The sequence below is a fragment of the Periplaneta americana genome, chromosome 13 (genome assembly GCF_040183065.1).
Source record: "Periplaneta americana isolate PAMFEO1 chromosome 13, P.americana_PAMFEO1_priV1, whole genome shotgun sequence".
In the NCBI taxonomy this organism is placed as follows: Eukaryota; Metazoa; Arthropoda; class Insecta; order Blattodea; family Blattidae; genus Periplaneta; species Periplaneta americana.
The window spans coordinates 38,817,608-38,844,219 of record NC_091129.1 but is presented as its reverse complement, the minus strand read 5'-3'; the positions used below and the strand labels follow the sequence as shown (position 1 = coordinate 38,844,219).

The 26,612-nt window shown below is 37.2% G+C and overlaps 1 protein-coding gene across 1 annotated transcript; it reads left to right on the top strand.

The window, feature by feature from the left end:
• Positions 1-706: 706 nt before the first annotated feature.
• Positions 707-25,040, top strand: LOC138711618 (tetra-peptide repeat homeobox protein 1-like). Its single transcript, XM_069842753.1, has 4 exons — positions 707-942; positions 2,810-2,992; positions 24,356-24,888; positions 24,966-25,040. The coding sequence occupies exons 1-4, from the start codon at positions 783-785 to the stop codon at positions 25,038-25,040; spliced, it is 951 nt and encodes a 316-aa protein (XP_069698854.1). The 5' UTR covers positions 707-782.
• The last annotated feature ends 1,572 nt before the right edge of the window (positions 25,041-26,612 follow it).

Below are 26,612 nucleotides of genomic sequence, written 5' to 3'. Positions count from 1 at the left end.
CACAGCACATAAAATAATTTTCACATGCAATTTCTCATCCACTCAAATATGAGCTCTGCTAGACATATTTTCACTCAGGGACACCAAGATTCAAGGGGCTTTCATAGAACAATACAAATTATCCCAAGCCTACCTGTGTGCCCCCAATCCACACAGCATTTGTTTCAAAATCTCTCTTATCACTGCATAAATTAATAATATTGAAGTGCTAGTTTCTTTAATCTTCACATAAGTTTAACTTCATCTTGTTCCTGTTTCACATCTAGGTATTGCGCAAACTGAAAATTAATAATTAATGGTATTTGTGAATTTAAAAATGGTGTCGTTCTAATTATTTTATTCTTAATGTAGCCAGAACATCATGTTTATTTCTTAGTAGGTAATAATGTTAATTTCACATATCTAGTATTTCAATGACATAACTTTAATCATAAATCATCCTGGAAGCCTAACTTTCTTGGTATCATGTTCGATAAGGATCTTAGTTGGCCTTTTCACATCGATGACCTTCATAATTCTTTAGACTCAATAAGGGGGGCAAAGACTAATTGGGATTTCCCGGTCTCTGATCGGGTCAAAAACCCTGATGGAACTGATATTTAACCCTTGTGGTGAATTTCGGTGAAGTCCGGAGGGCCTAATTAGTCAAATCCACTCTCCTCACCTCCACGCTGGGGCCCCCTGGGATCTTTTAAGGTGCGAAAGAGAGAGTGGTGTGCGGAAAGCAATGGGAAGCTTCCGCATTTATTTATCCCAAGAAGAATAGTATTACAAATAACTGCATGATGAGTTTTTCTCCCGTAAAAAATTCCGGACGTAAACTATCCCCCCAATCGGATGTCCGGGTGGGGGATACAGGAGAAGGACGATTCATGCCAGAACACGAAAAAGAAGAAAGAAGATTGACGACTGCAACTGGAACAGGAGCTACTCTGCAGCCAGGTAAGTTGGAAAATTTGAAGAAAGCAATAAGAACAAACAGAGTGGATGTGATGGGAATATCAGGAGGGAGGTGGGAAAATAGTGGGGAGTTGCAAAAGGAGGCTAGCAATAGCGAAGGAAGTTTTTAATAGAAAAAGGAACATCTTCTGCGGACCTTTGGGAAAAGATCTAAGAAAGATAGTAAAGTGCTTCGTATGGAGTTTAGCATTTTGTAGAGCAGAAATATGGACATTACGACGAAGTGAAGAGAAGAGAATAAAAGGATTTGAAATGTAGATATGGAGAAGAATGGAACATGAGAATTGGACAGACAGAATAAGAAATGAAGCTGTGTTGGAAAGAGAGGGTGAAGAAAGAATGATGTTGAAAATGAGCAGGAAGGGGAAAAGGAATTGGTTGGGTCATTGGCTGAGAAGACACTGCCTACTGAAGGATGCAATGGAAGGAAAGGAGAAAGGGAGAAGAGTTGGGGGCAGAAAAAGATCTGAGATGATAGACGAGAATAAGATATATGGATCATATGAGGAAACAAACAGGCAGGCAGAAAATAGGAAAGATTGGAGAACGCTGGGTTTGCAGTGGAAAACCTGGACTTGGGAGAACAATGAATGAATGAATGAATGACTGAATGACTGAATGTATTTTTTGTTACGGTTAAAGACCGCAGATTATGTAGAGGAAGCTATTGCATATCTGGCGAGGATAAAGCAATTTTGTGCATTAATCAATGCAATTGCCCACTTTCTACTGTACTATTTCATCTTCAAGTTTTTTTATTGTAAAAATCGGAGATATGCTTCCCCTTTACCATTTTTGATATCTTCATTCGATTTTGGTATGCCTTTTTTTCTCTTTTGCCTATAATTTTTAGGGCACTAAATTCAAATGCAGCCTTTTTTAAATATATGTAAAGTTATTTCATTCTTCTTCTATGTTTCCTGAAATTTTGATTTGTTGAAGGTGTTCCTTTATTCTACATTCATAAAGCCATTGAATACTACTATCTCTCAATAAATCTATTTTAAATATAGACCTAAGCCTATTATTTTCTTGCTTGAAATTTTTATTCTTTCTTTTATTCCATGGTTATGGTATTCTAATAGGGGATACAACTAAATGATAATCCGTGTCTAATTCTTATATTTCAAAGTGTTTAATATAAACAATTGAATGCTTTGTTGACGTGAAGACACTTCGAGATATACGAGTAGCTTCTAGCCACATAACTTATCCTTTTCATTTGGAAATTTGAGAACTGTAACATAACACTCTCACTTATAGCACTCTGGTAATTGCTGGTACACAATCACACAACATTTAGGAGCCATCTGTGAATAAAAGAATATGGATAAATTAATTTCATTTTAAATGAAAGTCTAAACTTCCATCATTTCAGTTCCCTGAATGTATTTTTCTTTTAGGTTATACTGTACCTATACTAGAAGTAACCGTTACTATGCGATTCATCTTTTGATTCCTTTTCAGACTTCACTTTTATGATTCACTTATTTTTAATAGTTTGGAGACGTACAAGTTACCATACTACTGTCCGTCCGAGTGGTTATTTCGCAGGGTCGTCCAAACAGGGGAAATCACATAGCAGTTAGGCCTACTTACTTAACCGTGCCCTTTCTTTTAAATTATTTTAAACAGTTGTATAATACTGCGTAAATTTCCAATTCTGTACAGCAAATATTTGCAGAGAAGAGTATCCACTAGTTCTTACAGAGAGGACAGGAGAAACGTTTGGGGCAAACCGGGATGCGACATAAGCATTCGGCTGGACAGTAGCTACCCATTTATCCTCTTCGTAGTTACCAATCAGTGTATTACGAAGATTTTAACCAAGAATTACACTTCCTTTTAGATCGACAAGAAGAAAATGACAAGATGGAAACGCCGATGATGGTGGAGGCTTCGAGCAGCGACCAACAGCGGGCATTTAACAACTGGAATGCGGAGTGGGAGAAGAGAGTCAGGCAGGGGGACCCGCAGAATCTGAAGAATTTGGAGGCTGGACTTCATTATTTCCAATTCGATAGCCGGGAAGGTACAGTAACTGTTTACATCCCGAAGTATACAATTGCTTTCAGCTATGCACAAGCAGCTCGTGGATACCCAGAGTAGCGCAATCAGCTAATCGGCCGCCATTGTTATTCCATTTCAACACTCTTGGGATAGGAATATTTAAAGTAAAGCTCAATTTAGGCAGTGTCCGTGGCCCTTAAAATTAAGAGTAGGTTATTTGATTCTGACTTAGACTATATTATTTCATTCCTATACAACTGTAGCATATACGACAAATAGCGAGCGCTGCGCTGGAATTGCAATGACTGATTTGTCGGTTTTCTGGCGCAAAGGATTGTGGTACTCTGGATATCTACGGACTCTGTGCACAAGTTCAGGAGACTTGAATTCTTATTAGTAGCGAATATGGCATTTATCCAGAGATGTCATGTAACCAGTTCTCACTAGTCGCCCGATTCACTTGTTGAATTAGTCACAATTCGTAGAATCTATTCTTAAATGTTTGAAGTTTAAAATACATTAGGTTCTTGAGAGAAAGCAAGAACATTAAACATTTTAACATGAAATTCTCTAGCTTTTTAATATGGCAGTAAATATAATCGTATCATATTTTTAAATCGTTGTTTCTTAACCAAGTGTGCAGACAGTCAGAGGAGGAATACAATATCGACGGCCCATTTAGAAAAGAAAACAACTCAAAATTTAAAGTTTTGAGAAACCTGAATTTTGAAGCTTCATGTTATTGTGAAAAATCATCAAAGGATTGTTGAACTTAATCCAAATTGAAATCATGGAAATAGGCCTACGTAGATAAATTAACATGGAACAACCTAAAGCTTAGTATTCATATCATGAAATAATGTTATTTAATTACTCTGTCTATTTAGAATCCCCTATAGAAGATTTCACTTTAAGAAAAAAGCATTGAACATATGGGGCTATTCCATCAAATGACCAGTTGCCATAGAAACGTCTACCTATCACATAGCTTGTACAATGTACAGAGCGATCCAAAAGTAGCGCACATCTTAATAGGTTTCTATGGATGAATAAATGGGTAGACCTTATTATAACAATTTTTTTGGTATACCGTCTGTATTTATGTCCTAATACGTTCACATATATTTATAAAGATGAATTTGTTACATTTACTTACATCAGGTTTAACTTAAGTTACATCATTTTTCACAACATATGCTGAAAATTGCAGCCCCGTTCAGTAACGCATGTATAGCTCGCGCAAGGAACGATTACCGAAAAGCAATGGTGGCGTTGCTGTCTGTTTTGACGTGTGTATGTAGTCACGCCGAGGGGGCGAGAAATGCTGGCCGATTGAAGTACTGTCTCTTCCAACAAGATGAACATATGAGGACACAGTTGTGGAAATGAAGAACGTAGCAAGAGAAAAATTTGAAGCTAATTAAACGCGTAACATATGTTTATGAATGAAATAATAATACCGTGCGATACAAGTCACGTATTCACATGCAACGGAACAAACTAAAGTCGTGATGTAACTATCATAACGCAAGACTCATTCTATAGATGTCATTTCTCTTCCGACTGTACTCTTGAATATCATTTAATCTATCTCATGACCTTTCCTGTTCGCCGCTCTTCCTTATCGCATTGTTTCATTCGCATTCCTTCCTTCGGTATTCTCTACTTGCGAGACCTATACCACGGTAGGTAGGCTATAACACGGTACTCGCCACGCGCAGACTACGAGGCAAGCCCCGCCCTTCTCTACGTCATCCGTTGTACAAAGTGTGAAAGCTTACGCGCCACAGACATGCATTAAAAACGGAGGAAAACAGTAACACTATAATATATGCATACACGCAGCAAAATACAATGAGCACTATTACTTAAAACATTGGCGTCTGGCTACGGAAATCTCCATAGTTAGGTGGCCAGCTGTAGGTGTCGGGGGCCACGGAGATTTCTGGTTTTACGTAAGGGTTTGTTTTGTCATATGTCAACTTTTGTAGATTAAGTCACAGGCTTTTAATTGTCGTAACATATTATTGAATAGGAAGTTTCTTATTACCTTTGGATCCTTCTCCCCTCCTTCCCCTAAAAATTTATAGCGTACAGACACATTCACAAACCGTCAATAAAATTTCAGTTGAAACTGTCCCTGAATGAGGAAATTATTCTTTAGAGAAGCCGTCTAAGAGTATGGACATGCAATTCTGGAAAATTAGTAAAACACGGCATTCTCGTGAGAATGGTAAGTGAGGTCATAACAACGTATATGTAACATGGAAATATACTCATATGCTACTGAAGGAAAGAGATTAGAAATAGACACGATATACACTTTCTGGAACCGAACTTCTATCTACGGCATTTTCTTGAAAGAAAGACAAGGGTTTACGGTACAATAAGAAGCAACAGAGAGCTTCCGAAGTCTTTCGTTGAAGATGAAAATAATTTAACAGTAGAAGAGAGCGTATTATATAGGGAGGATGGCGTCTTCTTTATATTTCGAAATACGAAAGAAGAGAGGAGTTAGGATGGCCAGCACTTTGTACTTGGTGACACTAGGAAGAAAGGAAAATGCTAGAGGAGGCTGTGTGAAAGCTCTCTTGCATCATTCAATAGAACAAATATGTACACAGAGTAAGTCAATATCTGTTCTACTATTCAATTCTGAGAAAAACTATAAAATGGAGCAGAAAAGTTGTGTCGTGATTCCTAAACTGTGCTTTAGGATCTATAAATTAAAAACTCTGACATGAAGCTGTTATATAAGAATAGGTCTATCTTGCTGGAAACAGCTAGCTACTGACGGAAATGATTTAATCTAGATGTCATAAGATACTTGTAGTTGTCTCTCTTCAGTTCCTCAAACAGACCTCGAACACTCTTTATAAAAATCAAAAATCCTTTCTGAAATGGCAAAATAACTTTCTTACCACTACACGCATTAAGTTGAACAATTGAAATAATTAATCTTAAACTTGATCCTGTTTTTCAGTTTCTATGCCGTAGATGATCTTTAAATTATATTTAGTGGCTGGCTAGAGTTCAACACATCGAATCCATCATTAACACATTTTATGAATTCTGATACATGCTTTTCTTCGGGAATAAGGTGCAAAATGGTTTTGGATATTGTATTAGAAAGAACTTCTGCGACCTTTCTTACATTTTGCTTCTCCATTCCACACAGAGTTAAATGATCATTTTGTATCTTGTATGTGTATTTCAGATCTCTTTTGTTGTAATTCAGAAGTTTTAAAAATGTATTCTCATTCACAAATTTCAAAACCACTATCAAGAAGATCGTTTCTTAAGAATTTCAGCGCATGTGGCACATCACAAAAAGCCCATATACTTATTTCAGGAACGTTAGTATTCTGAAATTGGGTTTTATTTTGGACACGACCCAACTTTAACAGAATCCACATATTACACGGCCCCATGTCATTTACGAATCCTCTCATCCTTAGGCCCATATTCTTCAATTCATATACAGCAGTATGAAGAATGGCAGGGGTTACTGCGCTGTCGGATCGTAAAATATTATCTATAAGAATGCGTATCATCATTTCCCACGGGGCGTGAAACGCTTCTGTCAAGTACGCTTTCGTAAGCCACTATCCATGTGAACGCGGTGTAGTAAGCTTGCCGGTGACGTCAAAAGCTCACGATTCGGTCGTGACGGGATCAAACATGTTTGATTTTCAGTCGTAAGCCGCCTGGCTTTAGTGAAGCAAGATGTCTTGTTAGCTTTGTTTTTAGATTTAGTAAGAGTGATACAATACAATTTTTAGAACTATAGGTATCAAATAAAACATGTTCTGTACAATCCAACATTGGGCGAGTATCGGGATCGTGATAAACAAGCAGCAGCGGATAAACGAATGTCTGCTACCCTAAATATACCAACATTTGGACCGAAGGAATTTATAATGAAATTTAAAGACTTGAAAAGTTTTTTGCCAGGAAATGAGGAAAATTTCTGAGAGTGAGAGATCAGAAAAGTCTACCGATGAGATCTACAAACCTAAAGCTGCCTGGTTAATGAAAATAAACTATTTCAAGTGACATTCTAGTTCTGTTTTGGCAGTTATTGTTTGTTTCATACAGTTTTTGTGTCATATTTTGTTATAAGAAGTCGAACTCGCTCAAACAAATCTTCAAATTGTACCTCTGTCATTCTTAACGAATTTTTGAAATCCTCAGGATGATTTTTAAGTTCTCCTTCAATAAATCTTCAAGCTCCCAAAGCTTTGCGTTGTAGTGTCCACTGCCTAACCCACCATCTCCTTCTCTTGTGTTTTCTTCTTTGCAAGAAACGATTTCATTCGCTGAAACTGAACATATAACCCAGCCGTCGGCAATTTTGTACTCGCGATGACATCACTGGACGCAAGCCGCAGTACGTAAGATATAATATTAGTCGAGGAGTATAGAGCACTCCGTTCGGATCCCAGTGGCGGACTCTCAACCCAATCATCTGACGTAGACTACACAATATTGTTTTATAGATGAACAGATTGTATTGTATTTCACCTTTATGTTTGCTGTGCTACAACAACCTAGGAAAATACTTCACAAATTGCCAGTCTTAATACAACTCGTAAATTTTCGTCTGCTAGTCACGATCTTTGTTTAGATTTTACAAGTTTTCGTTCAGAAAAAAATTGTTCGGAAATATATCGAATGTAGAGACAAACATAGCGGCTATGTAGGGTCGCGGCAGGCAACCTATGATAATACTATAGATATTTTCTATGGAGAGCATTTTAAATAATTCTAAGCCAGTCTGGTGTGTTATACAATGACAACGTTTAATGTCCTCACTTATTTCCAGCTCTCTTAATATCACGTTAGTCCACCTAGTAGACTTTTTTAAAGTCGTATTTCGAGTCCCGTATGTTACTATAGATACTAATTACTTTCTGTTCAGATTCGTTTCTTCTATATATTTTCTTCATGCTTGGCATAACTTTTCTCTTATTGTATTTCCTTCGAGTGTAATGACATCGAGCAAATATTCTTATACAGAGAGATAATTCGTAACTCCGCGGATGAACATTGTCATTTATACTGCATCAATATCTGTGTTTTCACCTGAAACGAGAGATTAGACCACTGTTCATGCATCTTTGATTTTATTTCTCGTTCAGCTAGTGTTTCAATATCCCTTATCCTCCTTTGTAATGTCTGTGTGGATAATTTCATACTGTTAAAAACATCAGATTATTCGGGACAAATAATGTTAGCAACTTTATTCTGACATGTTTTAATGAATTGTCTTTTATTTTAGCACTTCAATGATTTTGCGATTTGTATGTATGTATTGCGAGTAATTTTACGGCTGTCGCCGTCTCCCGCTTCTCAACTTCCAGGTACTCCGGTTTTGACAATCGCCCATTTGTAGACCCCTGCAGACCATATCCTCCTGAACCTCCTCGCTCCATTTCTTCATTGGCCTTCCTCTTCTCTTTTTTTCCGGGGGAGTCCAGTTGAAGACCTTATTAGGCCAGCGGTCGGCTGACATTCTCTGGAGATGCCCATACCATATCAGGCGTTTAGTTTCCACTGATTGTAAGATATCTCCTGATACCTGCATTATATTTCGGACATCCTGATTCCTAATGTGGTCCATCCTCGAAACTTGACAACTACGGCGCCAGTAATCCATTTTTAGAGCCAACAATTTCTTCTTCATCCTGTCTCTCATTTCCCAAGTTTCAGATCCATTGGTACATATACTTTCTATTATAGTTTTATATATACTTGTCTTAGTTTTCCTTGTTACCTTGTCATTCCACAGGAGTGTATTTAATTGTCTTATGGCCCGCTTTCCTTGGCCAATCTTATTATTATCTTCATCACTTTTGGCCTGACTGTTGAGGGTAACACCCAAATATTTGAATGATTCAGAATTTTCTATTTGTGTATCCCCAGTATCTAAATTTACCTTGCTGCGACTACCCACAACCATGTATTTTATTTTCTTGAAATTAATTGATAGCCCCCCTTCCTTATTTTGCGATTTCCAAAGCAATAATATAACTTGCATGGAGTTCCCTTTCACTCAGTTTGTTCCATCATAATTTAATACTGGAATTGTTATTTGAATTTCGTTCTTCTATATTTTAATTGCTTGACTCCGTCTAGCCCTACGAAAAGAAAATTATTTTTATACTTATTTTCTACTGCATACATTTCCGTTTACAATTACATTGGATATGTTCATGCTTACCTATGATTTCGTGATAATCTTATGACGTGTCGTAATGTCGCTAGATGTTTGATTTTTAAGTGTCTATTATAATTTTAGAACAGAAGAGGCGTCTACATTGTCACCATATGCACACCTACTGTTCCTCCCATTCTTCCTTAAACACACGTTTCCGAACAGACGTTGAAGGTTTTGAGAAAGAAACAATCTAATATAATCAGGTATCCACTGATAGATGTCTGTGTACTGGAGTTGTAGGGGAGTTGATTGGAAGGGAGAGAGTGAAGCAAAGACAGTTTACTGCGCTGCCCCTTCGACAGCACTATTGCTAATGATCACGATGACATTTTCTCCGATCCCTGCCATACATTCTTCAGCAACTAACCATGGCTACGTCTCGACTGACTACTTTGTCCTTCCGTGTGAACGGACCACGCTTTCCAGCAAGAAGGAACTGGCGTGGAGCAATCACGATATTTTTAAATTGACGCGAGCGTTTCACGCCCCGTGGGTACACAAGCCTGCTAAACAGTCAAATGTATTGTCGTAAGAAATGCTATGCTGCACTTGCATTTATTATTATTATTATTATTATTATTATTATTATTATTATTATTATTATTATTATGTCTTTTTCCATGTCAATCGTATTATTTATATTATATTTTAAGATCTCAAAACTAAAAGAGATCAAACCTACATGCATTTTATGGTGAAGAGATGCCTTTGTAATGTTCGAGGAGAAGGTAATGGATATTTAAGTTGTCTTTTAAAATCATAGGCGTTTTAGACAGAGCTCGTAACGTGACTGCTACAGCAACATCTTCGACTTTTTCCCCCTTCAAGTTACTGCTCTTCTAGTTATTAACACTGATTTTTTTGAGGACTGAAAATGGAGGATAATTTAATACTTTCATTTTCAAAAGTCTTAATACGGGCTTCTAAGTGCATATTTTCATGTTTTAATTCCTTCAAAGTTTCTTTTAGCTCTGTAATTTGGTCCGAAAGCATCTCATTTTCGGATTTCAACAATTTTTTTTTCAAAATATTAATTTTTTCGTGTCAGAGATACTAGGATTAGTGAACACTTGTTCATTTCCATTATTAATTGCAGGACAATAATTTTCTCCCGTGTTCGAGACGCTGGAATCCAACACATTTTCTAGGATCTTTTTGTTATTTCTCCTCTCCATGCGTTGGGTCCGGCGTTCTGAAGGATCATTATTTGATTCGGGATTAGAATTCGGTATAGGCCTATTTAGATGGGGTTCAGCTCATTCACGTAATATCCATTTATGTTTCAAAGTTGGAAGCTCCGTTTTAAGATCCCTTTCATAATAATTTTCACCAAAATGATAAGATCAGACTGTTGCGTTTTCTTCATTGAAAGAATCTTCCCTTTTACACAAATATGCCCATCTTTTCCTACGCACATCTTATTTAGGGAATCTGTGGAAAGTGATACTCGCGCGGGCAGAAATCCTTGTTGTAGGCTGTTTGAGCAGGTAGCAATAGCGCATACAAAAGGAATTTTTCTTGTTTTGTTTTCGCAATAGCTACTTTCAATAGTACGTCATAATGTTAGTCCTTAGAACTAGACCAATTAAATTTATATTTCAGTTATGCAATATACGGTCGTAGGACATATTTTGGCTGAGAAAGATAGCATAAACATTATTTATATTAACATTTTCCAGAAATTATTATTAAAACAAATGACCTTATGATGAAACTTACTTGTATGTACAGAATGAAGTAGCTCTATTAAACCTAACACAAAAATATGTACAATCACTATTTACAAACACAAAAAACAAACAATTTTCACTCAAACCCTCAAACTACTGTAAGACTGGTAATCCCCGCCACTTGGAGTGTACAGTACGATTATTTAGTCCTGACAGTCGCCGGAGATGTGCGCCTAGATCAGGCGAATCCATTTAGTTACGCCAAGGGGTGTATGGGTTATTCATTCGCTTGCCTTCGAAGCGATCGGGATGTCATGCGTGCGGTGGAGCGGCATGTTTCCAGTACAATTAAGCTGTACTGCATTCCTTTACCGACCGCTCGCCCTTATCTCTACTCCGGAACTTTTCCCCTCTTTCGCGTCGCTGAGCTGTCAGGACTAAATAAGCGGTCTGTACAACGGCTGACGCCAGAGACAGAGTTTGCTACCGCGCATCCAGTTCATGACATGTACCGTGTTATACTTACAGTGGCATGTACGAACTCTTTTTATCATGTTTGCGGCCACTTTTTTGAGCACGCGTACACTGATGTTGTTAATCTCCGTTGTTATAGTACTCTTTAGTTCCTCCAGAGTGTGCGGTCTGTTTTTGTATACCCTTCCTTTAAGATAACCCCACATAAAGAAATCTGGGGACGTCAAATAGGAGGTCATGGACGCTACAATCCTCGAAAAATGATACGCTCACCCAAAAGCTCGCGCAAAAACTGCATGGTTTCATTAGATGTGTGACATATGGCACTGTCCTGCTGGAACCAACAATCACATTCATCACTGTCAAGAAGCGCAATAAACTGTATAATGATATCTATGTACACAACACTGGGCACTGTAGTTTCAAAGAAAGTGGAGCCCACTATACGACGACGTGAAACGGCACACTACACTGCAATTTCTTTAGAGTGTAAGGGGGTTTCATGGAACACATGTGGATTTTCGGTGGACCAAATTCGAGAGTTTTGACTGTTCATGTAACCACTAAGGTGAAACCACGCCTCACCTGTGAAGAACACACGGTCAAGCTCTGCAATTCCATGGTTGTCAACTAATGACCGCAACCATGTAAGCTACAGTACACTACGCGATTTTGTTTATTAGGCTCCTTGAATTCTTGAACACTGCGTACATGATAAGCACGAAAATGTAACCGCTTCATCGCTCTCTGAGCACTTCCACATGAACTCTTAAGAGTGGAGCTCAGAGTCTCCGCGAACGTTTTGAAGGCGAACGCTCCATCACATTTCTCACCTCAGCCAGTTTAGCAGGAGTTAAAATGGCCGGTCTCCCAGTTCTCTTCTTGTCTGCAACTGATCCACATTCCCTGAAACTGACGATTACTCTCGTTATGGTCGAATTGTTGGGCACTACCACATCCGGATAATTCCTACGAAATTCGTCTACAACACGTGTACAAGGACGACTGGAAAAATAATGTTCAACAACGAAACCTCGTTGCTCTTTGGAAAACGACATGTTTGCCGAGCAATAAACAAAGAACTATTGCAAGCGTCAGTGTATACATACACATCACAATGACGACAAGGTTTGTTGCTGTTAATACCCATGATGCGGTAGCCGATAGCACTTTCCAACTGCATTACTCAATATAGACACCATAATTTTAATGTGAGCGACTTTTGGAGCGCTCGTATTAGGCAAGACCCATAGGCCTATAATCAATGCTTTTTTCTTAACGTGAAATCCTCTATAATTACTTTCTTCTCACAAGATCTGGGAGTTATCTTCGGCATGGAGTTCCACCTCCTTGGCCACCAAATATCTTCATTGAGTCATTCCACTTCAAACAGGACAAATATAAAGGAAATTTAACCTTGATGTTTTTTATTTGTCAAATTTTTTGTTCGATTGAAGGAACAAAAATAAAATTTAAGGGGTACAGGGTTACATACAATCTGTGAAATCATATCTTTGTAATTTCTCAGTCGTAGATTGGCTGTTAATTTCGCAATGTTTCCACCATCAATTAACAACTTTATATTCTCATGATGACCACACACATACAGACTGAATGAATACTACTAGCTCCAGGAAGCACACATTGTTTTGGTCTTAGTTCCGCAAATTTTTAAAAACTAATTTGTATGTCTCAATATTTAACCTTAAAAGCTCAAAATGTTTCTTTTAAATCTGATAACAATAATCTTTTCTGTTTCTGTACTTTGTGGCCATCTTCTTTTACAGAAACGAAGTTTTACTTTCTCGCCATGATGCGACTTATATCATTATTAGTGTAATGGTCAATTAAGTACTTTTTCCACTATGGATGTGTCTAAAGTTTATCCAATTCTAGATTCTGGATTTGAGAGAATTCCCCTCTCTGCAGCTAAGTTTTTTGCAACACTGATCATGTGATTAGATGCATCACAGTGTTCCCTAATTTTACTGTATGACCACTCTTCAAATATATAGTATTGACAGAAGTCAATAGTGTTTCCGAAACACTCTGGTAGCTTATTAATTATGTCACCGCTACTCTTCTCATCTGGTGTTGTTTCTACTTCCTTTTTTCTCAACGCGAAAAATCTTTTCCTTATGTGTCTGTTTTATTTTCTGATATTTCTGTTAGGGATAATTCTTCTGTGATAATTTCTTCTTCTTAATTGATGTCTCACCCTTGACATCAAACTTTCATTAAAATTATCAATGTCCGTCACTGACACCTCTGACACCTCTGAATTATTTATCAATTTCCGAATTGCCTGTTGTTTCTTCTTCAATGTTCTGGACACTAGAACCGCCTAAGATATCAACACTGCTGGTTTGAACAGCACTTGATTCACTAATATTTGACATTAACAAAATTTTCTTACGACAATTTTCACAAATCCTAAGATTGTACGACAACTTAATGTGTTGCATTTTCAATTTTTAAGCATGTTGGAAGTCACGCACCTTAATTTCCCTTTCTTAAACCTACGACTATGATTGCTTATTTTGAAAGGATTAAAACACTGATCATGTCTAGGTTCTGTTATTACTCATTGTGATTAGCCTACACACTAATTGCACCAACTAAAAACAATAACAGAAACTACGCCACACACACTCGCGGTAATACTATAGTACAGTGTTATTAATGCCCTAACGTTTGAAAATCTCGGAACAAACTGAAGAGAATTCATTCCGCCTTGGACCTGGATTAGGTATGGTATTGTATATCCCAGCCAATCTTCTCCAGACATAAACAAAGAGGACTGACAGTCGCCAGTGTGATGTCGCATGCCAGACTTCAGCCAACAGTTAACAGTGTGCCGCTACAAGGGATTAAGAGCGCAACAGAGCTCTATGCGCGTATTTATTTAGTATTTTTTTACTCTGTCATTTATTGCTTTTCCACTATGAAATTTTGGTCTACTTACACATAATTAAATGGAGAACATGCTGATAATTTAAAAATGGTGTTCTAAGTTTGCTAACATTATGAACAACAAAATTAACCTATATAATAATTATGGCATAAAGTACTGTGAATACATAAAAATGGAAAGTGATTATACACAGGCTAAAAGCCTGATATTTAACCTTCCAAATGAAACTAACCTCGATTTCATACGATACACATAATGGGAGAAACGAATGTTTGTATATGCCAATGTGTACAATTTTTCAATAATTTTGATGCTGTATAGATCTCAAAATAACCAGAACTGGGGCCAAGAAAAATAATATGGGTCTCTTATTTTTACCCTTAGAAAGCATACAAGAAGTTTCAAACAATTCTAAAAATATGAGATCAAAAATTTGTCCGGTCTGACGTGGAATGACTCCATTGCATATAAAGCCGACACCTTTACATTTATACTTTGCTCCAAAACATGACGCCCTTCCTTCACACCTTTCACCACTTAACTGTAGAAACGAGCAAGGGGTAAAATTTACAAGCGTCTAGCTGTAGCAAACAGGAGTCTCAATTTCTGCGTGTCTGATTGGGTCGGGAGAGATTGGTCGAGATCGGTCGTCTGCCGTTGTAAGAGCCATCTCGTGTATGTGTATATATACGCGTATTAGACTGTGGTCTATATCGTGTAGGCCAATGCCATCATCCTGGCGGCAGCCTTCGAAATCTCATAGAATTGTCTGTGTTTTTTCTGTAATTTGTTAAATTTGTTTCTCTATTTATTTGTGCTATTTAGATGTGTATTGATATAATGTAACTAGTAATAACCATACTTTTTATGTAAGTTTTGTGGTTCCTCAGTTTTCTTATAAACGTAATGTACAAACTCATAAGAAAGTAAAGCATGTTGTGAAAGTAAGCAAGTCCTTCAAGTGCGATTATTATGACGCGCAGTTCAATCATGTGAAGAATCTTAAAAGGCATGAAATTAAAAAAAAAAAAAAAAAAAAAAAAACATAATATTGTATATAATAGGTTTAAAAGTGACAAAATCTTTAAATGTGAAATGTGTGATGCTCAGTAATCAAGAAAACAAACTCTGAAATAACACGAAAGTCAGGTGCATCAGTTAGAAGCAGTGACGCGTAAGAATGTATCAAAACATCATTGCTCTCTTTGTTCATATGAATCAACCAAATATGAATGATTCAAACATTATAATGAAATTCATAATATATCACAACTAAATCGGAAACATTTCTAAACTTAGAAGAAGTTCATAAATGGAAGAAAAACACAGAAGTGGAGACCAGAGAAAACTTTATATACAGTAAGTTAGAGCGTGTCAGAAAACAGCAAGTAACATTAAGCATCACTATTTTTCCTGTTACCACAGTTGAGTATTACATGCCTACGTGAAACAGACAAAGGCATATATACAAATACAGGGCAGCAAAAATTAATGCTTTTTGTCCGGCCAGTATGAAAATAAGAGAGTTGGAAGTTATAATTTACGGACACACATGTTGGGCATGGAAGTGACCTTGGCCATTTGTTTCTCTCTTCTTCTCAGCGCCTGGAAACAGCCAGTAAGATAGCTAACAAGATACCATTTGACACCATATTGAATGAGATACGAGACTCTGTCACAGAATCCAGTTTAGAAACAGTACATCTCTTAACTAAAAAGGACTGTATAATACTGAGAAAGCCTTCAATCTTTCGGAAGAGGGGATGCGTAATGCTGGATACAGGAAGTTACAGAAAGCAGTCATCGGTGTATTCTGTATTATAAGTAGGGAAAGGAAGTTCATGTATTTGCATATTTATTCTCTATCATTGTTTGAATATGCTGAAAGATTATCTACATGAACCACACATTTCTGAATACAATTATATTACTTTTATTGTGCATTAATGTGCATATTTTGCCTCTATTTATAAAAGCATCATATTTTAACATTTATGCAGGGAACCTGCTTATTATGTATGTTTATTTGTCTTTCCCTCATTTTTAAAAGTATGTAACCTTGTAAACACGACTAATTTATGTTTATGAATTTTGAACATAACGATGGCGCCCCCATAGGGAGCCTCTTGAGTTAGCAATTAGTATTCCTTTACTGCAGTCTTGAGCAGATTTCGATAGAACAATATCCAGTTTAACATCAGTTCCAAAAAAATGTAGGAGATAAAGTGAATGAGAAAACAGCAAATATTCTTTCCAAAAACCCTGGATATTATCAACTTAAAGAAATTCAAGATATTCTCGAAGGAAAAACACCCCAAAAACCAACAAAATGTTCTGTAGAACAGCTCACAGCTTTTGTGCAAGCCCTTCTTACTTCTTGTGACGTAGAACGAAATTTATCGCGCTACAAAGCTATGCTGAGAGACAACAGGCAAAGAATGACAACAGAAAACATACGACACTGCTTAGTTGTGAACTGTAACAGCATAAATGGAACATTCAGCAATGAGGCTAGCATTTCAAAATCCATAGACTAAACGTAAGTTACCTATACCTTATTATTCTGTTAAAATAATCTCAGACTGATAATGAATACTTTGTAGCATATTTATCAACAATTTTTACGGCATAAATGCATACATATTCTTCACATTTTTAGGGCATGAACTTCCTTTCCCTGATTATAAGCCACAAGGAACTGCTCCTGACATGACAGCACATTTTTTGAAAGAAGAAGATTTTGTTCTTATAATACAAAGCCCAGGGAGAAATTTAAAAAACATATGGCTCAGAGAAAGTAATAATTGAGGGCTTTGCCGGAAGAAAGGCGGATAGACCTATATGCCCTTCTTCGGAAAAACGGTTTAAAATGTAGTGAATAATTCGCTAATTATAATAGCGGAATTTTGTTTTGATTGTACTGTACATACCTGCAGGACAGGGCTGCATGCTTGTATAACATTTTATTCAGGTGCGTTTTAAAATCTTAGATTGCATGTATCTCATTTAGCCATATTGACGTATACGCCCTTTTTCCGGCAAACCCCTCAATTATTGATGGTAGGGCCTACCCATGGTATGGGTGATTATGGATTTCAACTTATCGCAATAATGACAGTTGATGAAATGAATCAGGGATTTCCAGGGACTTTCTTAATATCTAATAGGACAGATGAAAATGTGCTATCTTTTGTTTTTTAATTGTGTTAAACAAGAAATTGGTATCCTGGCCACAAAATCTTCATGAGTGACATGAAAGAAGAATTTTATAAAGGTTTACGAAAATGTCCAGCTTTGGCATCAAATTTTTTGGATTAGGACTCTAAATTATACCGGGAAGCTAGAAGGCGAATGAAGAACTTCCAAGTGCCTGGGCAATAGATATTACTACAGTGCGAGCGAGAAGTTTCTCCGCAGTGCTTCTGTAGCCACGGTGCAGCCGAGAATCCACCAGGCAGAGAATTCAAGTGGCAGCACTGGCCGCTAAGCATATGATTGACTGGGGATGTGAGGTTGTCAAACCGGAATTAATGGGAAAATGTCAACTTTCTACAAGATTACGTACCAGCTGTCTACAGGATTACTACAACTAATGGAGCTGCGGAGGGACTTTTGGATCGCACTGTATAAAGCTTGGGTAACTGCGATGGGCCCTCCCGATAAACGCTTGTTTTACACCTGGCACATCGAAAAAGTATGGAGTAAGAACATTAGGAATAAAATAAACGATTTAACCTAGCAGGCAGTAACATACAAGTATTTACGAGTTCTTCACACAGAAAATGACGAGAACACTTATGCTAAACTTTTGGTAGGAATCCTTCAGTATTTAACAGGTGATACTGAATTATCATTATTTTTTTAATATTTTACTACTACTGCATGAAGAACGTAGTGTGTTGGGCCTGCTGCCGTAGGAAATAATTGTGGTATAGATATTAATATGCACATAGAACGGATGCAACGTAGTGCTCTAAAGCACATATACCTACACTGTAAAAAAAACAAGAAGACTAAACAAAGACATATCAACTCTCATGAAATTAACCAGAGATAGACTATTCGACAGACTGACCGTTTTGAACAAAAGAGAAATACAAAAACAAATCTGATATGAGCAAGCCAATCCGCAAAGAAGTTCTAAATATTTCTCTGTCACTTTTGCAAAGAAAGGAAACAGATCAATAAAATATATGTACAGTTCATGTTTCTTTAGTGTTGTTGTTTGTTTGTTATTTAGTAATATTGTATTTGTTAAATTCGTTTCTTCATAAGACAGTTTATTCATTTTATCCTGACATTATCTATGGGTGGCAAGATTTATATACAGTGATGTACAGTTCAGCAGTGTAAAGTGAAAAACTGGTATCTACACATTCATTTGTAGATTGGATTTAAATGGTGAGTGACCTATATGGTATTTCATAACATACTATTAATGATGTTCTTATATTAATTATTTATGTTGGATTTAATCAATTTTTTGTGGGGATATTCATATTATGTTAGTACAATATAGGAACCTTACATGCAGGAAACAAGCATCGAACCAAAATCACACATGCGCGACTGATTTCACTCGACCCAACAGTACAATCGTTAATGTTTTATTGTGCAATCATTACTTATTAATTATAAATAAGATACATTTTAGAAGTGTAGGTCTAAAAGCAATTGGCGTACAAATGTATGTAACACTTATTATACCACTACACCTATTCATTTCAAGAGAAACACAATATCTGAGACTTAGAATAAATCGACGCCTAATGTCAAAGGACACTAACTCCAAAATCACAACTTTACAGGGGAGGCAAAAAACAGTTTAATTGTGTACATTTTATTGTTACTGCTTTAATTTAAGAGATATGTTGATAAAATTTAAATCATATATACTGTATATATATCAAATATAAACCTAAAGACAATACAATACAGTACATATTTTCTATAAATATTTTAGTATTGTCTTAAAAATTAACACATTTTGGAGATAGTGTTCTTTGTTACTAACGAAGCTTTCAATTTAGTAGACAGTGTTAAAAATAAATGCCAAAATATTGAATTTAAACATTTTAATAAAAAATTATAGCTATTTGACAATGCAAATTAATAAATTTAATTATTGTGGTGAGCAGCAAATATCAATTTCTTCTTCTTCATAAAGGAATATTATCTAAACTTAGAACATATCAGTAAGATTATAAAAATACCAGTTAATATTATTTACGCAGCATAAAAGCATAATATTATCATTATTAGATCAATTTATACTATTATCTGAAATAATAATTTTAACAGTGCATTTATAAAATAATAAAAGAGCAAAGTTATCTTCATTTTTACATTGCATTTTAGAACATCAGTGTTTTTAAATATTGCTAATGTTACTTTAATATACCACAGCTGATGAGGGTTTGGACGAAAAAGTTATTCAATTAATGATCAATTTATTTAAAAAATAATGAATTCTACAAATTCAGTTCATTTAAAAGTCTGTCTGCACGTAATGAAAAGAAAACACACACTTAACTCAGAATTTGTGCCCTAAATGACATAGAATAAAATTATAATATGAATATATTATATTTGATTCAGTATTTTATGTTTTGAATAGTATCAATATCTACACCTCTCATATAAAAATTTGAAATTTCCTCTTAATTTTATAATCACTCATTGCTCTTCATTTTGAGTACTGTATCTTATATTACGATTTTCTGTTCTCCATTTTTAAACTATTGTAAAAGAATTGGTAATTTCCTGGTAAAATATTCTGTTTACACAGTTGCAATAGATTTTTAATTTTCTAATCTTGTATATTTTTAGTGCTCCTTGATGCTTTGGTTTAAGCTGACGATTATCCAGCCTAAATCCAAGTGTAATCTTGCTTTGTACATTGAATTTTTGGAATTCTTCATCATACTTGTATTTAAATAATAAGTGTTCACTGTTACTTTTCCGATACTGGAACCACACTATATCCAGCCATCTTACAATGTTTCTGTTAGTGTCAACTTTCTTGTTCTTTATTAATGTCTTCTGAATTTCTCTTACATAATTAAATCACTCTGTTTCACTTCTATTTTTGATACAGCTTAAAGTATAGTGTATCACCCTGATGGATCAAATATTTCTGTATGTTTGGTTGTTTTTTTTTTCAATGTTCGCGTGGACTGTGTCCATTTGTGAATGTCCTGGTTAAAAAAAAATATGTTCAATTTGAGGTATGTCAAAAACATTCGCAGCGTAGAGGAGCATGGTTGATATAAGCACATTCCTCCACAAGTATCGAACATGAAATAGAACCTTTTACCATTCTGCAGTTTTTTCATTTGAGCAAAGAGACGTGATGGTACTACTGCAGCTTCCCTTTCTGCAATTATCTCGTTTCATATAACATTTTGTGCTGTTCTGTTGGCTACAGCATACACGGTCAAATTATATAGGCCTACAGCTAATCTACGTTTATAAAACACTCATTCCATTTTAAAACTTGGATTGTAGCGCACAGCTTCGAAATAAAATTAAAAAAAGTAAAGAACGTTCACAGATGCCATAATTTTGTAATTTTCTTTTACTTGAGCTGCTTCCTTTCTTTCAATGTGGGACTGACGAACTGCCTCCGTTTCTATCTTCTTAAGTTCAGACATGTGATCATATTTATAACATTTATTGCATTGATGCTTTCTGGGATTATGAAAAGCTATATTAAAATTATTTTTGAAAATATGACGTTAATATGAAAGGTTTTCTGTCTGAACATTAGCATTCCTGAATTTCCCTCCCCCCAACATTTGGGCTCATCATTGATCCGGATGCACCGCAACCTTAGGCTTACTGTGCTACCTATGTTTTATCATTTAATACCAATTCATCAACCCTGTTACCTTGATTAAGGTGTACAGTCCAGATATAGAACGTTTATTACAAACTGTAAACTTCTTACAAACTGAATTGATTTAAGAATGCGTGTTCTATTAATAAAAAAAATTATCAAATCTTTAACAATAAACAGTATGGTGATTGTATTACATTCTTGGTTGTATGTTCTGAGGAAATGTCACCAATAAAATCTTAGAAATGTTAAATAATTTAGAGACAAAGAACACTATCTCAACTCAGTGTTCTTCTAGTTTATATTTTATTATTGTCAAAGAAAACTAAGTCTAGATAGTGTTGTTTGACACTCAGCATCTGTCTAAATTAACACAACACTATCTTAAAAAAAAAAAAAACAAAAAAAAAAACAAAAAAAAAACTATTACTTGTAGAGACATATTACTTTCACACTATTATAAAGGCTACTTTGTACAACATGATACTACAAATAATTCAGAAAGTCGATTTTTGGCGATAGTGTCCTTTGACACTAAGCCGTCGAAATGTCAAAGTGTTTTGTAACTAATTCTATAAGTGAAATGAATTACTTTATAATCGAAATTGAAACGTTTATCTCTCTTCAATAGCACAGAGCATACAGCTGATCGCGAAGCCCGACCTCTCTATGACGTCACATGGAATGTTTGAGAGCGACATTTCTATTTGTCTCCGAATCACACATTAGTCGATGGTAGCCAATAAGAACTCGACATACAATATAGCTAGCTACACCTGAAAATTTCTACTCCTCACAGCGCGACCGATCTCGACCGATCTCATCCGACCCAAATTAGACGTCTCTTGTATGCTACAGATAGACACTTATATAAAATTTAGCTGAGTTGCCAATTCCTGAAGTCATTATCACATTGTATTTATGCCACGCGCCTAAGGGTTAAGAAGATAGGGATTTACGAGGGTTTACAATTCCAGGAAGAAAGACCGTCATATATTTTGGTGCAAGGTATACCCTCACCATTATTACGATCTAAAAAGCGTCACATTCCAGTACAGTGCCCCGAAAACTTACATAGTGCGAACACTGGATGAAAGATTAAGTAACAAAGTTTACTCCGAAGACCGTTTAATTGCACAACTGGACAGTATTTCACAACACAGCATGACCTAATAGTCTATTGTAATGTAACGTTTATTGTTATAATTGTAACTAACAATAAAATTACAAAAATGGATAAGCAATAAAGAAAACTGGTAATGTTTTAGGCCCATATTCGAAAAATTCTGGGTTAAAACTCCGTGCCCAGCCAATTTGACTCATGTTTTTCATGGTTTCCCTCAGTCACGAAGGCATATACTGGATTGGAAATTTGCATATCATGATTCATAACACCCTTAATCACCAATATCATGAACATTAAAATAAAATCTAAATCAATTACATGAACACAAGCCATTTATAACACACGACAATAAAAACAGAGTCAGAACAAAAGTCCATGGCCTACAGATATACCCAAAGATCCTACACACGTGATACGATCATAGATGTTAGTGTGTATGAATAAACTTATCAAAAGAGATGCCAACTGAGAATAAGTGAAACAGGAGAAGGTGGTTATGGGATTTTTAAGTCAGGTAGGATAAATTTAATTTTAGACAAAATGAATAACACGACCTCAGAATGGCTCGAAATTAACATAGGAGTGAAACGGATTTGCGGTGTTTCTCTTTTTCTGTTTATAATGCACACGAAAAAAATTATTCAGGAATGGAGAGCCATGCGATTTAAAGAGTTGGAGATAAACAGATATTTAACAATATGTTAATTAATATTTGTGGATAACCTAGTTTTAATAGCACCTACAGAAAATGATCTACAATACTCAGTACATTAGTAAAATATCATTGCAAAATATAACATGGAAATAATACAGAAAAAGAAAGTTTCGCCTTCTGGCGAAAATAGCTTGTCCCTAGTAAAATATGTTTGGAAGACAAAATTTTAGAAAGAGCAAATGATATTACATATATTGGCTACAAATTAACATTTGATAATTATTTAGAATAATGAGCAAAACTGTAAAACACTCCAAGACTATGGAAATGATCAATAGAGTAATGAAACCTTCCCTGGTACAGAAAAGCACTAGAATACGACTTCAACAAACCCTGTACTCAGTTATGGCAGTTCTTTTTATTTTATTGAGTTATTTTACGACGTTGTATCAACATCTCACGTTACTTAGCGTCTGAATGAAATGGTGATAATCCAGGTGAAATGAGTCCGGGGTCCAGCACCGAAAGTTACCCAGCATTTGCTCTTATTCCCTTAAGGGAAAACTCCGGAAATACCTCAACCAGGTAACTTGCCCCGATCGGGATTCGAACTCGGACCACTTGATTTCGCGACCAAACGAGGTGACCGTTACTCCACAGGAATGGACTTACGGTAGTGAGGCAAATATATTAAGGGGAAAGAACAGCTAATGAAATAAGATTTATGCGAAGAACAGTATTATATAAAAATGAGACCATAAGCGCAGCGATGAAGTAATGGAAGAACTCGGCCTGTAATCAATACTCAATTTCATACAAAATATGAGAACAATTGCATGAGACGTTTGCGATGTATGAGATCCCACAGAATCCCAAAAGCTATGCTTCACTATCTATCTTAGGGGAAAAGATTTCTGGGAAGCCCCATAAAGAGTTTGAGAGAAAATTACTCTTTATTATGAGATCTAATAGACCACATGACCTAAAACTTGTATGGATGATGATGAAGTCAGGTAGATAGATCTTTGGAAATGGTTCTTGTTGCGCAGTAGTGCAATGGAACAAATGCATAGTGTGATTGTTTTGGTTTTGCCAATCCACATTGCATATGCAAGGAATTTCCGCCATCGAGTACAGTTAAGAGAAAAATATTATGTGCTGACAATTAAGATTATTATTGTTTTTACCAAGTATGCTAATTTGAAGCTTTATGCCATGAAGTCCTGATAATATGCTGCATAGCATGCTCAATAGTTAATATACACAGGAACGCCTGAAATATGAAAAAAAGGTACAGTTAATTTTGTATATTCGTTACTACTGTCGTTCAAAACATGTACAAAATGATTTTGTATGACTTGAAAATGGAGAGTAAATTATGCAGTTGAATACGTATCCTCGCCTTACTACTAGGTCTATGTCATTCACTGAAAGCAAGTGAATGCAGTGACACATGCATAACAATCAAGTTTATTTTGCTTCTTGCAGACTTACCAGGATACATGGAAGACAAGCCAGGTACAATACCACAAACCACGCCAGCTACCATGACAGAACCAATCCCAGCTCACATGTTAGATCCCATGCCACCACCCGTGCCACATTCCGTGCCACCACCCGTGCCACCTCCCGTGCCACCACACGTGCCATCACCCGTGCCATCACCCGTGCCAGCACCATCATTACAGAACCCACCAGAAGAAGAAGATGACAGGAGAACGAAGAGTTGCTGCTGGCGTTGTTTAAGGTATTTATTTCGTTGGCTACTTCCCATGTCGAATCGCAGGCCAGCAACCATGCCAGCGCCTATGTCATCTCCCATGATAGATTCAATGCCAGCTCCCATGCAAGATACCATATCAGTACCTTTTCCAGAAACCATGTCAGCTCCCATGCCAGAACCAATCCCAGACCCCATGCGAGCTTCAATGCAAGATATCATTCCAGCTCCCATGTCAAGTCACATACTAGATCCCGTGCCAGCCCCCATGCCAACTGGAATGCCTGCTCCCACGCCAAGAGCAATGAGCCTCTGGTCTCGTTTAAGATATAGGTTTCGTGGGCCAGCTTCCATTTCATTTGACATGCCATTTCGCAGGCCAGCCCGCATGCCATCTCCCATGCCAGCTCGCATGCCACCACCATATTCCAATTACCTACCAGCAGAAGATAGGCACCGAATAAGGAATGCCTGGTGGTCTTGTTTAAGATATATATTTTTTGGGCCACGTCCCGTACTAGATGACGAGACATATTACACGCCGGCAACTATGCCAACTTCTGTGACAGCATCCTTGCCAGATCCCAAGCCAGTACCCAGACCAGCACCAATTCCAGATGATATGCCAGGATCCATGACAGCTCCCATGCCAGATCCAATACCACTGCCAGTGCAAGATTCCATATCAGTGCCTATGCCAGGTCCTATGCCATTACCCATGCCAGCTTCCATGCCAGCAGAAGACAGGCACCGAAGAAGGAATGCCTGGTGGTCTTGCTTAAGATATATATTTTTTGGGCCACGTCCCGTACTAGATGACGAGACATATTACACGCCGGCACCTATGCCAACTTCTGTGACAGCATCCTTGCCAGATCCCATTCCAGTAACCAGACCAGCACCAATTCCAGATGATATACCAGGACCCATGACAGCTCCCATGCCAGATCCAATACCACTACCAGTGCAAGATTCCATGTCAGTGCCTATGCAAGGTCCTATGCCAGTACCCAGACCAGCACCAATTCCAGATGATGTGCCAGGATCCATGACAGCTCCCATGCCAGATCCAATACCACTGCCAGTGCAAGATTCCATATCAGTGCCTATGCCATGTCCTATGCCATTACCCATGCCAGCTTCCATGCCAGCAGAAGATAGGCACCGAAGAAGGAATGCGTGGTGGTCTTGTTTAAGATATATATTTTTTGGGCCACGTCCCGTACTAGATGACGAGACATATTACATGCCGGCAACTATGCCAACTTCTGTGACAGCAGCCTTGCCAGATCCCATTCCAGTACCCAGACCAGCACCAATTCCAGATGATATACCAGGACCCATGACAGCTCCCATGCCAGATCCAATACCACTACCAGTGCAAGATTCCATGTCAGCGCCTATGCCAGGTCCTATGCCATTACCCATGCCAGCTTCCATGCCAGCAGAAGGTAGGCACCGAATAAGGAATGCCTGGTGGTCTTGTTTCAGATATATATTTTTTGGGCCACGTCCCGTACTAGATGACGAGACATATTACACGCCGGCACCTATGCCAACTTCTGTGACAGCATCCTTGCCAGATCCCATTCCAGTACCCAGACCAGCACCAATTCCAGATGATATACCAGGACCCATGACAGCTCCCATGCCAGATCCAATACCACTATCAGTGCAAGATTCCATGTCAGTGCCTATGCCAGGTCCTATGCCATTACCCATGCCAGCTTCCATGCCAGCAGAAGGTAGGCACCGAATAAGGAATGCCTGGTGGTCTTGTTTCAGATATATATTTTTTGGGCCACGCCCCGTACTAGATGACGAGACATATTACACGCCGGCACCTATGCCAACTTCTGTGACAGCATACTTGCCAGATCCCATGCCAGTACCCAGACCTGCACCAATTCCAGATGATATGCCAGGATCCATGACAGCTCCCATGCCAGATCCAATACCACTACCAGTGCAAGATTCCATATCAGTGCCTATGCCAGGTCCTATGCCATTACCCATGCCAGCTTC

Coding starts and splice junctions, on each gene's coding strand:
- LOC138711618 (XM_069842753.1), top strand. CDS start 783: ATGATGAGTTTTTCTCCCGTAAAAAATTCCGGACGTAAACTATCCCCC. Junction 943..2,809: donor AGGAGCTACTCTGCAGCCAG/GTAAGTTGGAAA, acceptor ACTTCCTTTTAG/ATCGACAAGAAGAAAATGAC. Junction 2,993..24,355: donor CCAATTCGATAGCCGGGAAG/GTACAGTAACTG, acceptor TGCTTCTTGCAG/ACTTACCAGGATACATGGAA.